This window comes from Giraffa tippelskirchi, chromosome 13, assembly GCF_054371585.1.
Source record: "Giraffa tippelskirchi isolate mGirTip1 chromosome 13, T2T-mGirTip1v1.2.pri, whole genome shotgun sequence".
Lineage (NCBI taxonomy): Eukaryota > Metazoa > Chordata > Mammalia > Artiodactyla > Giraffidae > Giraffa > Giraffa tippelskirchi.
Window position 1 is genome coordinate 91,102,638 of NC_137287.1, and position 16,936 is coordinate 91,119,573.

The window sequence follows — 16,936 nt, forward strand, 5'->3', positions numbered from 1 at the left end:
GTTTTGGACCAGTATGTTTTATTTTTCGGAATTCTTTTATCATATAAGACATTTAAATTTAGAGCTACATCTGTGTGTGGCACAGACCGTGGCTCTTATTTTTCAAAGGACATCGCATTTCCCCACACAGAACTCCATGCAAAGATAACTTCTTACTCTTCCTTCCGCTGATGGGCAGTTTTTCTATTCCAGGTTAAGCAGAGAAGACAGCTCTTACAAGTTTCTGCCTTTAGGCAGTGGCTTCAGTCCTGGGTCACTGCCTCACAGGAGGCAACCCCACCTTAGATTTTGTACAGGGATTACAATCCCAGCCCTGAGCCGTGAGCATCGATGTCTATAGCCTGATCTCCCTGTGCCACTGAGGCTTCATTTGTATTGTGCTTGTGTGCTACGTCGCTTCAGTTGTGTCTGACTCTTTGTGACTCTATGAACTGTAGCCCACCAGGCTCCTCTGTCCATGGGATTCTCCAGTCAAGAATACTGGAGTGGGTTGCCATGCCCTCCTCCAGGGATCTTCCTAACCCAGGGATCAAATCGTCTCCTGTGTCTCCTGCACTGGCAGGAGGGTTCTTTACCACTGAGCCACCTGCGAAGCCCTTCATCTGTATTAGGGAAAGGGAGGGAAAACCACTAGACACATTTTTGCCAATGAGAAATAAGTTTGTTTTTTCCTGTAGTGTAAAAAGTCTGTGCTTTGAAATTTGACGAACTCTTGGAAAGCATTTTCTGCCTCCTGCTGGTTGTGGAAGCATTTTCCCTGCAAAAAGTTGTTGAGATGCTTGAAGAAGTGGTAGTCCAAGGATGGCAAGAGGTCAGGTGAATATGACGGATGAGGCAAAACTTTGTACGTAGCCCAATTTGTTCAACTTTTGAAGCGTTGGTTGTGTGACATGCGATGTGGTTAGGTGTGAAGGACTGGGCCCTTTCTGTTGACCAGTGCCAGCTGCAGGTGTTGCAGTTTTTGGTGCATCTCATTGATTTGCTGAGCACACTTCTTAGATGTAATGGTTTCGCTGGGATTCAGAAAGCTGTAGTGGATCAGACTGGCAGCAGATCACCAAAGAGTGATCATGACATTTTTTTGGTGCAAGTTTGGCTTTGGGAAGTGCTTTGGAGCATCTTCTTGGTCCAACCACTGAGCTGGTTGTTACTGGTCATCATATAAAATCCACTTTTTTCTCGCATGTCACAATCCAATTGAGAAATGGTTGGTTGTTGTATAGGATAAGAGAAGACGATGCTTCAAAATGATGATTTTTTAAATTTCTGGGCAGCTCATGAGGCACCTACCTATCAAGCCTTTTCACCTTTCCAATTTGTTTCAAATGCTAAACGATTGTAGAATGGTCAATGCTGAGTTCTTTGACAAATTCTCATGCAGTTGTAAGAGAATCAGCTTTGATGATTGCTCTCAATGGTTGTTGTCAACTTTGGATGGCCAGCCACTACGCTTCCTATCTTCAAGTCTCTCAACTCCTTTGCAACACTTCTTGAACTACACTGTATGTTCATTAGCAGTTCCTGGGCCAAATGCATTATTGCAGGTTTTATGCAACATCTCTGCTGCTTTATGACCCATTCTGAACTCGAATAAGAAAATTGCTTGAATTTGCTTTTTGTCTAATATAATTTCCATAGTCTAAAATGAATGTAAAATACACAGCAAGTAATGTCACTAGCAAAAAAAATAAAGTGAGAAATATGCATTAAAATGATATATAACATAACCACATTTATTTAAGAATGTATTCCAATATCAAATGGCAAAGTTCAACAATACAAAACCACATTTACTTTTGCACCAACCTAATAGAACTGGTTCCCTCTTCATTCCCTACAAGCTGAGATTCCCAGTCTCACCTCAAGATCAATTTGGTGTAGGCAAGCAAGATTGAGATTTGCATCAGATCAGATACCACATTGCTAGGAAGAGAAGTCCATTATTTATATGTGGGTTCAATAGATGTGGCTTAGGAAAGAAAAAGGAGCTTCATTGTCAAAGAAAAAAATTTAAAACCAAAGGGCTAGTTCAATGCTCTTCTGTTGAGGACAGGAGGCCCAGAGAAAAGAATGGCCTATAAGGGTCACATACCCACCAACAGCAGAGGTACACCCTCCAACCTCCTTCCTCTTTTCCCTTCTCCTTTTCTGTGTCATCAGCTCCACTCTCCCCCAACCTTCTTTCTATATTTTTTTCTTCCAGAAACAATATTATATATTACATTCAATGCATTGAGAACTTTGGTAGACAAAGTGTCCACTGGCCAAATATGAGGACAACTTTGTGAGTTTTAGCATAAAAGTCACTTTAAAGTGATATGGATGTGGGGCTTACTTCCATAATATCATCTCCTTTTTAGGATTTATCATTTTATAGGAAGAATACTGTCATCATTTGGTCTGTGAAGAGCTCAGTTTGCTCTATACAGAAGCTATGGCAACCAAATTTCTCTCAAGAACAATTAATAGTTTACAAAGATAGATTTGTGGATTCAAATTGTTATTATTTTTTCTGTAATTCTGACTGTAATGATATGCATGGTTACAACTATTTATTCCACAGAAGTTAAACGAATGACCCAATTGTTTGGACCATCTGCTAAGATCACATTAAAAAAAACCCTGTAGAAACCTGATGACAAATACTGTTACCTTTGGACTCTTATTTCTCATTTATATCTGATTCATTGCTCATTCTTTCCAAGTTTTTCTCTGAATCGTGGTAACAAAAGCAACTGGTGTTTCTTTTCAAGCCAACTAAGTGAAGTGTCAGTTTGTTAAGAAAAGTCAACAAATCATAAAGTAACTGATAGAACTTCAAACGAACCTTACTCCTTTCATCCTAACACACCTTGGCACCATCACAAATGTGGCAGTCCTTCATGAAGAAAGTAAAAAACTTCTATTCCTTTTAACAGTTTCAGAGTGATCTGACGTGACTAGGGGTTTATCAGAAATACTTTAACAGGTGAAGGTAGATAAACTAAGGTGTGTGTATGTGTGTGTTAGTCACTCAGTCATGTCTGACTCTGTGACTTCATGGACGGTAGCCCATCAGACTCCTCTGTCCATGGAATTCTCCAGGTGTGAATACTGGAGTGGGTTGCCACTCCCTTCTCCAGGGGATTTTCCTGATCCAGGGATCAGATTCACGTCTCCTGCATTGCAGGCAGATTCTTTACTCTCTGAGCCACCAGGGAAGCCAACTCTCTATAAGTCTGGGATCAAAGCTCTAGAGACAACTTGCTTTTAAATCATAAAAGAGCCTTCAAATGGTATGAGAGCCCTGAGCAGGTGGACCGTAAAAATCTGGCATACGCGTTCACGATCACCAATACCGACAATATTTATACCAGCATTTAATGAGCCAGGCACCATGTTTAATGCTTCATATACATCATTTAATTTAATATTCCCAACATGCCCAAGAGGAGGTATACCCCACTTCACAGATCAGGAAACTGAGGCTCAGAGACATGATGACAATGCCTGAGATCATCCGGCTGTTGTGCGCTATGGAGCTAGGACTCCATCCATTATCTGCCTGATGCCAAAGCTTGTGCTCTTACCTTTGAACCATGAAGCTGCCTAATGGATGTTCAATTTAAACTCCTACTCTCTTTACCTGCAAGATTTTGCTATGAGTAACTTCTTTCCTTTTCAAGGATGACTTACCTAAATAATCTGAGATTATCTGCAAGTTTAGGGATATCAGTAATGTCCTCCTGAGGAAAAGCAGATAACATTTGACAAGCAGTAATTAGACAGGTGGTGCTGGTACTCTATCCCACACTGTAGCCACCTGCCACGTGGAACTATTTACATAAGAATTAATTAAAATTAAATAAAATGAAAAACTCACTTCCTCAGTCATACTAGCTACATTTCCAGTAGTTACCTCATGGGTAGGGTGGGAGAGGGCTGGGACTGAGATTAGGCACCTGTGGGGATCCTCGGGGTAACTGGTGAAGTTCTATTTCTTGCTTTGGGTGGTAACTTGGCTGATAATTTAATACTGATTTGTTAAGCTGTACATTTTTGTATTTTTTCACTTTCTGTGAAAAAATACATATATTACACAATCGAAAAAAGATTAAAAAAAACTGACCATACACTATCATTCAAGTTAAAAATCTGAGTTAGAAACTGCTACTTTTATGTACAAACAAAATATTTCATAATTTTTACATCAGAGTGTATAAGACTAAGCTATATCTAGTTTATTGATATACAGAATCCTACTGATTCTCAGAAGGAATCTGGTTCAAAGTTCATTCTATGGTATAGGCTGGTGCCTATTTTCAAACTGAAAAGACTATTGTTTGGCATCACATAAAAATTTGAGGGCATTGAGAGGGAATTTTCCATTTGTTCTAAGAAGGATGACTGTTCCACTGTAAATATTTAGTGGAGGAAGTAAACAAAAGAGAAATCCAGTTTCATGGGGCCCAGGTCTCATAAATGTGGTTTCAGGGCCTGGATCTCTACAGAATCTGAGAATTTCATTTGCATGAGGTAGTTGCTTTTGCATTATACCAATTTCCTATTTTAAGGAATTTAATTGTAAGAGAACACACATTAAATACAATACAATGCCTCATTACATCTATTACTATTTATACCCAATTACAATGAATCTACCTCTCTGATTCAATGTGATTAAACTAATGATTGAAGAAGTTAAACAAAAGGGTGGCTCCCAACGAATGAATCAAACAAGGCAGGACACTGCAATTTTAAAGCTAACAGTTCAGCCACATTTGCTGGATAAGAAGCAGGAGCGTTATTACTTTATGTTTTACTGGAGAGTTTTTCTTTATTTCCTAAAGTCAAAAGGGTTCAGGAACTTTTTATAGTGTACAGTCTTGCCCAAAGAATTGCATGACTAGGTCAACAGATCATATGGTTTTGTATCTGTGAAGCATTCTCTCTACTTTCACAGCTACCTCATTCTTCTAGGTTTCAGTTAAAGGGCCAATTTCATGTTCCACTCTAGTGAAATGGACACCGGAGCGGTCTTTCCCTCATACCAAGCTAGCTTATCTTTAAGAAGAAATACAATACAAAAGAATTGTCATTGGGAGTGATAAAAATACCTTACAGTCACTTACAGAGCTGATCCGAGAAAAGCTAGTCAGGTTTAAGTTTGTCCAAGGAAGAGAGTATTTTCTTTTCTTCAAAATCAGACAAAATATTCCCTTATTTATAATAAAAAAGCTCAATTATATTTGTCAATCAGAGCAAAGCCACAATTCTGAGTTATCAGGAACATTCATACCAAAGTGTTGTCTGCTTTTCCGCCTTCCAGGGTCACTTCCAAATTAGAAAGTGCTGCTTCTACTTCATCAACCTCAGACTCATTTGTAAAATCCTGTGTTTCAGTGGACAACGACAGTTTGCTAATGTGATACTACAACAGAAACAGAGTTTTTAGGACTATTAGAAACATAAATGAAGAAAGAAAATACTGAACATCTCCTGGAAGATCTCCCAGGTATGCATGGAAAATGACATTTTAATGTAAATTATTTTGAGATTTATGGTTAGTCAAGTTCCAGCTCAGTTCTTCTCCATCACTGGTTGACCTTAGTGTAGAAGCAATTAGGATAGCAAGACTGATGCCTTATAAGATGTATGCATGGGTTGGTTATGAGGAATATTTTAAACTTAAATTTACTACACTAATTTTCAACTCCTTTTCAAAGAAAAAATCAGTAGAAAGAAAATGAAACTTTAAGGAGAACAAATTTTTTTTTGTTTCCTTCCAGAGGAAGGTATTAACGTTCCCATACCTGTAGTGCTGCAAAGATCAACATTTCTTCCTCTGTGCAGTCAATTTCTTCTAAGAGAATAGCCCACCTGGCTTGTTCATAGAGTTGGTTTATTCGGACAGCATCATACTAGAGAGAAGAACAGGCATGTGCAATGTGTGTGTGATGGAGCATATTTACATCCCATAATACAAAAGTTTTAGAATAACTGAGGTCAATTCTTGTTAATCAGATGCAATAAATTTTAGTTCAGGTAACTAGAAGAAACCCCTCTATCTTTCCACTACCCCAGTTCATTTTACTTCTGAATTAAGAACTTACTCAAAATATTTCCCAGAGCTTCTTCAAGAGGCCAAACTGACCCATTAGACTTCATTATTTTCCCTTTCTTATCATACTTCTGTTGGTGAGAAACACAGCTAATGGAATGATTTATGTGGTAAGTAAAATAAGGAGAAGGGGTCCCCAGGCAGATCTGTAGACTCTGTGTAATTCTAAGCAGAATCTTAACCCCCCAGCCTCTGTATTTCAGTGGACAAGGACACAGGTTTTTAGTGGAACTTCATGCAAGCTGTTCGAGTTGGGCTGGAAAAGACAATGTTCAAATATCTCCAAGAACATTTTGAAAAACAGCAATGTTGGGAAGATACTTTTCCTCTCAGGTATTGAAACATATAATAAAGTGGCAGCAACTAAAATAGTGTGTTATTTCTATGGCAATGGACAAAATGTCAATAAAGCAATATCTAGCAACAGACCTAATGAAGGTATATAATTTAATATAAAATAAAATGGCATTTTATAAGCAAGAGAAGCTTTCTTTCAACACTATAATAGTGTTAAAAATGCCTAGCCATTTGGAAAACAAGATAGAAGATCACAAAGCCTCACACATCCAAAATATACAGATAGATTAAAGAATCCAAGCAGGCAAAACCACAATGTGATACCACTTCACATGCACTAGGATCAATCTAACCTAAAAGACAGATAATAACAAATGTTGCTAAGAATGTGGAGAAATTGGAACCCTTATGTATTGCTCGCGGGAATGTAAAATGGTGCAGCCTCCATAAGAAACAGTTTGGCAGTTCCTCAAAAAGTTGAACATGGAATAAGATCCAGCAATTCCACTCATAAGTATATACTGAAAAAGAATGAAAACAGGGACTTGAATGGATACTTGTACCGCAATGTTCACAGTAGCATTATTCACAATAGCCAAAAAGTAGAAACAACCAAAATATCTATCAATGGATGAATGAATAACAAAAAGAAGTATATACACACAATGAGTATTACTCAGCCTTAAAAAGGACAGGAATTCTGATACAAGCTATAACATATATGCATCTTGAAGATATTATGCTCAGTGAAAACAGACAGACACAGAAAGACAACTATTTTATGACTCCACTTATATGATGAAGTGCTGAGAATAGATAAATTCATACAGACAGGAAGTAGAATAGAGTTTACTAGCTGCTGGAGCAAGGAGAAAATGGGGAGTTTTGTTTAATGTGTATAGAATTTCTGAACAGGATGATGAAACAGTTCAGGAAATAGTGGTGATAGTTGCACAACACTGTGACTATACTTCTTGCCACTGAACTGTAGACCTAAAAATGATTAAAATGGCAAATGTTATATTTTGTATATTTTAGCATGATTAAAAAAAGTCAAAGGAAAAAAACCCCTAGATGTGTACATGAATGGTCACAGCAGCATTAGTCATAATAACCAAAAAATAGAAATAATTCAGATGTCCATGATAAAATGTGGCATATACATAGAATGGAATATTATTTGGCAATAAAAAGAAATAAAATACTGATACATGCTACAATACAGATGGACCCTGAAAATATGCTAAAGGAAAGAAACTGTCACAAAGTACCACGTATTTTGTATATTGTATAATTCCATTTACATGAAATGTCCAGAACAGGCCAATCCATAGAGGTAGAAAGTAGACTGATGGTTGCTGAGGACTGGGAGAATTGGAGGGAAATGGGAAGAGACTCCTAATGGGTGACAAGGTTTCTTGATGGGATGATGAAAATGCTCTGAAATTACATAGTGGTGATGGTTGCACAACTCTTAATATACTAAAAACCACTGACTTGTACATTTTAAATGAATGAAATGTTGGTACGTGAAATGCATGGTATATGATTTTATATCTAAAGGCATATCATATTCAAAAATCTAAAGATAACAATAAAAACTATTAGAAGGAAACACAATAGAAAACTGTTATCTTTCAGAGAGAAAGCCCTTTCTAAGCAAGAGAGGAAGCCTTTAGGTTATGATGCATACAGCTGACTTTACAATCATTTTTAAATCATTTAAATCATGCTTATATCATTTAAACATTTTTAATGGCGAAAAATACCCTAGAGAAGATTATATGTTAAGACAAGATATAGATTGAAAGAAAATATTTGCAATAAATAAGTGCTCCTATAAATCAATATGAAAAATATAAAGAATTGAATAAAAAATAGGGCAAATATATATAAACAGGCAATTCACAGATGAAACCAAAATGGCCACATAAACATTGGAAAATATGCTCAACCTCACTAATAATCAGAGAATTAAAACTAAAACCAGATGACATAATTTCTATTTTCCTATCAGATTTATCTAGGTTGTAAGTACTGATAATGTGTGGTGTTGGTGAGGATGTGATGTAAACTGGCGCTTACACATACGTCAGTAGGAAGCACTTTGGCAAGATCTTTAAATGTCTTTTTGCCCTTTCATGAGCACGTCCATGGTTACTATTCTAAAGAAATACAAAGCATTCATCAAAGATACTTGAACAAGAATATTCAGTTTTTGAAAGAGTAAAAATTTCAAGCAACCCATAGATCCTGATAAACTATGGTTTAGCCTTTTCTTTGATTATTTTGTAGTAGTTAAAAAAAGTGAGTCAGACATATATATGCTGACATGAAAATATGGCTGATATATTATAAAGTAAAAAGAAGCAAGTAAATATATGTGAAAAAATCTGCAGGGATGGCTAATCATTAAGCTGTTAACCACGGCTACCTCTCAGGAGAAAGATCATGGTAAAGAATTACTTTCTATTTTTACTGTAACTACTTCCTTTTTATGTTTGATTTTTAAAAATTTCTTTAAAAAATACATATGAAATTTACCATCTTAACCATTTTTAAGCGTACACAGTGCCATTAAGTACACTTGCATTGACTACCATCTGACTCCAGAACTTGTTTCATCTTGCAAAACTGGAATTCTGTTCCGATTAAACAGTAACTCCTATGTTTGATTTTCTTTTTTTCCTTCATATTGAGTTAATACTGTACCCTTTAAAAAAGATAAAAATGTTGAAGAAAACATGGCGGAGAAATAGAAAGACATTCAGAGTATGTAAACAGGTTTATCATCGGTTGGTTAGCATGAGTCCACTTTTCCTTTTGCATTAACTTTATGCACAGTAGGGAAAAAAGTGACAAGGAAGGACAAAATCCACAGTAAGGTGAGCTTGGGAAGGAGCGCTGCTCTCAGGCCAGTGGGACTGTGACCTGCCTGCAGGCTTCCTCCTTTCTCACTGCTTTTAAAACTGCTTGGAAAGGAGGGCAAATGCAGATCCAAGTGTGTGGTTTTCAGAAGGCTGGAATAATAACAGTCTCAAGAAAGTCTGTCCTTGTTTTCTTAACTTTGCCAGGTGTCATGGAAACCCTCAGGAGTTTGCCCCAGAATCCTCCAAAAACAGACTGAAACATGACACACACAGAAACATTCATGGCAGCATTATTCATAACAGCTCCAAACCAGAAACACCGGAATGTCCCTCAAGTTGAAGATGAATAAACAAAATGTATCCACATGTATCCATCCACATGATGGGACACCACTCAGGCAAAAACACAGATACACATCAAAGCGATCAAGCCGAGTGAAAGAATCCAGACACAAGCTACCACTGTACGATTCCATATGTGAAATTTCTAGAAAAGGCAAAACTCAAGACAGAAAGCAGATCAGGTGCAGGCTGGGGCTGGGGACAGAGACTGACCGCAAATGGGTATGATTGGAAACGTTTTTGCGTGATGCAAGTGTTTTAAAACTAGATTGTGGTGATGACTACACGACTATGTAAATTTACTAAAAATTACACTGTACACTTACAATGGGTGAATTTTATGGCATGTCAATTATACTACCGTCCAAAGACATGAAAACTAAAAAAAACCCACACATACATACAGTGCACACCAAAAACCAGGCAACCAACTCCCAACCCTCTCGCCACAAAAGGCCCCTGCCTTTAATTCAAGTTGACACACACAATTTAAATAGTATGTGCAGTTGCTGAAATCTGAATTAGGCTAATAAACTGTCATTTGTCATATGTCATATACATATTTATATATATCTGTATGCATGTATGTATCTATTGGTCTACCTATCACTCCTTCTCTGTCTGCTTAGCGAAAGTAAATTAAATCACCCAATAAGGCTTTTCTCTCAAATGCAGTCAGTACAGATTTAAAAAATTGAATAAGCGCTTCCACACCTAAAACTACTTATCTCCTTTCCATTCCCAAGTCTGGTAAAACAGTTCTTTGAAAGTATTGGTTAGCAAGAGTTGCCTACTTTTCCAGACTGACATCAGGAGAACAGGCTGGGCCAGGCCTGGCTCTTGCTGAGGAACCCCAGATCATCTGCTGCATCCAGAGAGCTTTGGACTTTCCTCTTTGGACTGTACACGTTCCCACTGAGCATAGGGTCCTGGGTCTTTTGCAGGTTCATTTGCTAACAGGGGCCCCAAAAGGTTTTCCCTGAGAACTCCTTCAGGGGTTTCAATGATTCAGAAACACATTTTTCCCTGGTAGGGGCTGGCTACTGCTGTCCTCTCCTTGGCTCTGGATTTTCTTTGTCTTCTGATTAATTGAAAATAGAAATCACCAAAGCATGTGGCCTCTGCCACCTCCACTGCTCAAATCCCTGTTTTTCCCCATCTAGTCAGTTCAATAAACCTCTCTCCTTCCACCAATCAACAATATGGAAAAATAATAAAGCCTACCTCCCACAGTGTTCATGCTCTCAGGAGAGGATTACTATTTGATCTAATCATTCAAGATTCTCTGTTAATTGGGTAGCAACTTTTAGTATCTTTTAAACCTCTTACTAAAACCAATGTGCCTTTTCTGGAGAAGGAAATGGGAACCCATTCTAGCATTTTTGCTTGGGAAATCCCATGGATATAGGAGTCTTGTGGGCTACAGTCCATGGGGTTGCAAAAGAGTTGGACGTGACTTAGTGACTAAAAAACAACAAACCCTGTAAGACACCACCCTGCAGGTTGTTCTCTTTTCTGCTGTACAGCACACATTCCTTTTTTTGTGGTTGCTAGCTGGATGCTGTATTTAATGAAGTAGATATGAGCACATGCTAAAAATATAGCCTCGGTACATAGAGATTATCATGCAGTTAGTATAATTTGGCATATGTGCTAATGTAATGAAAAGAAGATTACTTCAGTGAACTATTTTGCTTTTGTATTTTACTTAAAATGAAACTAACTGATGGGGGATGTGTAAGACCGAGCATAAGGGTAAAAGCAACATATTTCTAGTTATGTGATGATCAAGATGTATCACATCTGTGTTGCTATATGGCCTCTGTTCAGTAATCTTAAATCTAATATTAGGCCTAAAATTCCCATTTTACTACAGAGTAAAAAATGGTTATATTGAAGCATAGACCTTGACTATGTAACTTTAAAGAATTAATAGAACTCTGTAAGCCCTGTTATATTATTTTTGTAAAAAACAAATGTAAATGTGTACATATATATGTGTATCTATATGCATCTATCTATCTATATAGGCCAGAGAAGGCAATGGCACCCCACTCCAGTACTCTTGCCTGGAAAATCCCATGGACGGAGGAGCCTAGTAGGCTGCAGTCTATGGGGTCGCTAGGGGTCGGACACGACTGAGCGGCTTCACTTTCACTTTTCACTTTCATGCATTGGAGAAGGAAATGGCAGCCCACTCCAGTATTCTTGCCTGGAGAATCCCAGGGACGAGGGAGCCCGGTGGGCTGCCGTCTATGGGGTCGCACAGAGTCGGACATGACTGAAGCGACTTAGCAGCAGCAGCAGCATCTATATAGGCATCCCTTTGGCCTAGACAGTAAAGAATCTACCTGCAATGCAGGAGACCTGGGTTTGATCCCTGGGTTGGGAAGATCCCCTGGAGAAGGAAATGGCAACCCACACCAGTATTCATGCCTGGAGAATTCCATGGACAGAGGAGCCTGGTGGGCTACAGTCCATGGGGTTGCAAAGAGTCGGACATGATTGAGCAACTAACACACACACACACACACACACATATTTGTATGAAGTATGGAAGGCCCTGGTTGGTTACCTCCTGCCTTGACAGCACTTTTATCTAAGATGTTAGACTTGACTGCTGCTTGTAAACCACATACTGCAGGCCTGAGGACTGAGCGCAGTACCAAGTAGAAAACACAGCTTTCAAGGACAGAGTTTGTCTGCTCCCTAACGAGGAAGTTAATAACAAAGAAACATTTTTCCAAGAAGTTGGACTTTAAAAAGTCCATGTGAGCCTAATAAAAGGGAAAGTGTTGCTTTGAAGTCATAAAAGTTTTTATTTTAATGCAGACATTTTAAAATGCCCTTAAATGGGGCAAAAGAGTATATAATGATGAAATTAATTTTGAATGAATTTAAAAGAGACAAAAGGTGTACAATAAAAAGTCAATCTCTCTTTCTTCCTTGTTCTGCACAAATGGTGGTTTCTCTACTGTTTTGTATCTTGTTCCTTTTTATTCAATAATATTCCCTGAACATGTTTCTCATCAAAAGGAAGCTGACTCATTCTTCCTAATCACAACACTATATGAATGGATCATAATGTATCTAACCAGTTCCCTACTGATAGATGTTTAGGTGGTTTCCAATTTTTTCCTAAAACAAATAATGTGATAATAACTATTCTGGTGTACAGACATATTGACTCACATATTTGAGTACAACTGTGGTAAAAATACCAAAGGGTAGATTTGCTGGGTCAAAGCTATGCAGAATTGTAATTCTGACAGATACTGTCAAATAGTCTTCCACAGAAACTTAATTTGTACTTTGACCTACAAGCAGTGTATGTATGAGAGAACCTGTTTCTCCATACTCTAGATAAATAAGATAGTGTACGGAACTTTTTGTTCTTTGTGGATATAAGACTAAGAGCTATTGTAGTTCCTTTTCTATGAACTATGTGTTCATATCATTTGCTACTGGGTTGTTGCTATTTTATTACTGATTTGGAAGAACTCTTTATATATTAGAGAGTCTGGCCTTTTGTTTGTAGTAAGTATTACAGTAACATTTTTCTACTTATTTGTAGTTTTTTGCCATGTATACAATTTTCATTTTTAATTAAAATGTATCAATCTTTCCTTTTATGGATTCTTTTTGCATTTCTAAAGTAATATATTTGAAATGTTGTATTCTAGTACTCTCACACATCTGAGATTTTAATCAGTTCCAGTAGCCTACACCCTGTAGCTTGCTTGTATCTCTCCTCTGAAAGCCAGAGTAGAGAAGCTCCCTGGTCCAATTAACTGATTTAGCTCCTAAATACAGGGTGCCTTGTATATTTGCAGTGGTTTCTTGGGTGCTATCTTTGCTCTTCTTAATTTGATTATAGATTCTTTGAAAACATGAACTCTATCTAAAGTTTCTATATCCCTCTACCCAGTACACAGTAGAAGCCTTAAACTTGGTTTCATTTATAGCACTCTGTACTTTAGGAGGGGAAGGGAAGGAGGGCTGCCACAACTCTAGATGGTTGGGAATCATCTTGCGCCGCAAAGTTATATCCTGCCAGCCTGAATCTTCCTGTCATAGCAGCTGGTTGGCAGCTGCTATTTGGCTGTTAGATTCAAATACATTTTGTTCATAGGCTGTGGACAGAGAATTCCTTACCAATTAAGCAAGCAGAGACTGGAGGCAAAGAGCCTAGGACAGTGACCCTGGTGACCTTTGTCTTTGGTGTGCTTGCCCCCTTCTGGGATTATGATTCTTTTTAATCTTCCACTTTTTAAATTATTTTTACTGTTTTTTTAAAAAAACATGGCCACACTGAGAGGCATATGGGATCTTAGTTCCCCGACAAGGAATCAAACCCACTCCTGCTATATTGGAAGCATGGAGTCTTAACAACTGGACCATCAGGGACGTCTCACAATCTTCCACTTTTTAGACAACACATATTTAACACTGCTCTTCCATGTCTGCTTACTTAGGCTGATGATCTGACATGTCTGAATTTTATGACTGTGATGTCATTCACATGTTTCTGACAAATTTTTTAGAAGTAGATGACTGAGTTTATTTTTAGCAATGAGCTCAATTGCCAAAGCAAGGAGTTTAGAATGTAGAATGTAGAATCTCTTGGCAAGGAAACTGATAGGAGGGCCTTCAAGACCTAGCTGATCCAATCACAGAGCAAGTGACCGAAGATCACTCTCCTAGCATCCTTGCAACATGTAGGGGTGGAGGGCAAAAGATATATCAGAAGTGTTCTCTATTTTCAAGGAGTCTGCAGTTTGTGGAGAAAATTCATGAATGTGGTACAATTAGAGGTATGAGTTCTGAAACCACACTCAGTTGTGGCTCAGAAAATGGAAGGGCCAGCATGACCAAGAATAGAGAAAAGCTCTTATTCTAGAAGGAATAAGACCTGAGTGTGAACCTAGGGAAGGGTTTCTGAATCTGGGAGTCTAAATCAGGTAGTCCATAAGCTTGGATGAGGAAAAACTACATCTCCATTTGCACCAACTCCTAATGGAAATTTAGCATTTCCATCCATGATGAATGTAGGCAACAAACCACAGTATTATAGAGCACTCACGACTACCAGAATCACAGATTTTTCATATTCCTCACAGTTGTTATTTTCCAATAACGCTCACATGCATCATCACCACTTCAATATTAAGCTAGTTATGAGAATGGCCACTATATATTCTTGTTTATTCAATTAATGAAAGAGATTTACTTATATCCATTTTGAAAAAGATTTTGGTTAATATAGTTCAACATAATTATTCCTTATTGTAATCTTATGTTTTATTTCATAAATTTGAAAACCTTATTCTACTGTCCAGCAGTTTGGGGTCCTCAGCTGCTATCTTAGTTCTTGGCACATGGTGGTTGTTTGGTGCTTAGTTGCTAAGTCATGTCCGACTCTGTGCAACCCCACGTACTGTAGCCTGTCAGGCTCCTCTGCCCATGGGATTTTCCAGGTAAGAATACTGGAGTTGGGTTGCCATTTCCTTCTCCAGGGGATTTTCCTGACCCAGGGACCATTTTCTGCATTGGCAGGCAGATCCTTTACCACTGAACCACCTGAGAGGCCCTCGGCACACAGTAGTTGTTTGATACATAAATGAAAAAATAAACAACAGGGGTACAAGTCTGAACAGACAAGATGGAGCCACATTCCCGACTTAGCAATTAGAAAATGCATAAATATGCTTTATTTATGTGTTATCAGATTTCAGAAAAAAAAAACTTATGTATTAGAATAGATAGCATACAACAAGGTAGAATAAGCTACCTAGAAACTAGGCAAGGAAAGAGTAGGTTGAGTCAGGAATGAGACTAAAAATTGAGGTCATAGAAAATGTAAAGATTTGGTTCTTTGATTTCTTTCATCAGTGTCTTATAGTTTTCTGTATATAGCTCTTTTGTCTCCTTAGGTAGGTTTATTCCTAGGTATTTTATTCTTTTAGCTGCAATGGTAAATGGGATTGATTCCTTAATTTCTCTTTCTGATTTTTCATTGTTAGTATATAGGAATGCAAGTGATTTCTGTTTATTGATTTTGTATCCTCTGACTTTACCAAATTCACTAATTCTAGTAATTTTCTGATAGTGTCTTTAGGGTTTTCTACGTATAGTATCATGATGACAGAAACAGAAGGAGGGATATTCCATGCTCCTGGGTTGGAAGAATCAATATTGTGAAAATGACTACACTACCAAAAGCAATCTACAGATTCAATGCAGTCCCTATCAAATTACCAATGACATTTTTCACAGAACTAGAACAAAAAATTTCACAATTCTGTATGGACATACAAAAGATCCTGAATAGCCAAAGCAATCTTGAGAAAGAAGAATGGAGCTGGAGGAATCAACTGGCCTGATTTCAGACTATACTACAAAGCTACAGTCATCAACACAGTAAGGTATTGGCTCAAAAACAGAAGTATAGACCAATGGAACAGGAAAAAAAGCCCTGAGATAAATCCATGCACATATGGGCACTTATCTTTGACAAAGGAGGCAAGAATATACAATGGGAAAAAGACAATCTCTTCAATAAGTGGTGCTGGAAGAACTGGACAGCTACAAAATAATGAAATTAGAACATTTAGTAACACCATACACAAAGATAAACTTGAAATGGACTAAAGACCTACATGTGAGACTAGAAACTATAAAACTCTTAGAAGATAACAGGCAGAACACCATATGACATAAATCATAGCAAGATCCTTTGTGACCCACCTCTTAGAATAATAGAAATAAAAACAAAGATAAATAAATGGGACCTAATTAAACTTAAAAGCTTCTGCTTTTAAAAAGCAGGAAACTATAAACAAGGTGAAAAGACAACCCACAGAATGGGATAAAATAATCGCAAACAAAATAACTGACAAAGAATTAATTTCCAAAATATACAAGAGCTCATACAACTTAATACAAGAAAAATAAACAACCCAATCAAAAAGTGGGCAAAAGACCTAAACAGACATTTCTCCAAAGAAAACATACATAGATGGCTGATAAACATATGAAGAGATGTTCAACATCACTCATTATTAGAGAAACACACATCAGAACTACAATGAGGTATCACTTCATCTCAGACAGAATGGCCATAATAAAAAAATCCACAAACAACAAGTGCTGGAGATGCTGTGGAGAAAAGGGAACCCTCCTACACTGCTGGTAGGAATGTAAATTGATACAGCCAGTATGGAGATTTCTTAAAAAACTAGGAATAAAACTACCAAATGACTCAGCAATATCACTTCTAGGCATATACCCTGAAGAAAACAGAACTGAAAAAGACACGTACCCTAGT

General features: G+C 37.6%; 1 protein-coding gene across 8 annotated transcripts in view; it reads right to left on the reverse strand.

Moving 5' to 3' along the window:
* Positions 1–16,936, reverse strand: part of FERMT1 (FERM domain containing kindlin 1) — a 57,963-nt gene that overhangs the window by 19,746 nt on the left and 21,281 nt on the right. For all 8 annotated transcript variants that reach the window (XR_014072993.1, XR_014072992.1, XM_081556442.1 and 5 more), the window contains 3 exons: positions 5,793–5,900; positions 5,279–5,410; positions 3,676–3,725 (listed from right to left, as the gene is read on the reverse strand). Coding sequence is in view for 6 of the 8 variants with exons in the window: in XM_081556442.1 (XP_081412568.1) it covers positions 3,676–3,725; positions 5,279–5,410; positions 5,793–5,900 (290 nt within the window). In the remaining 2 variants the exon portion in view is untranslated. The remainder of the gene's footprint in view (positions 1–3,675; positions 3,726–5,278; positions 5,411–5,792; positions 5,901–16,936) is intronic.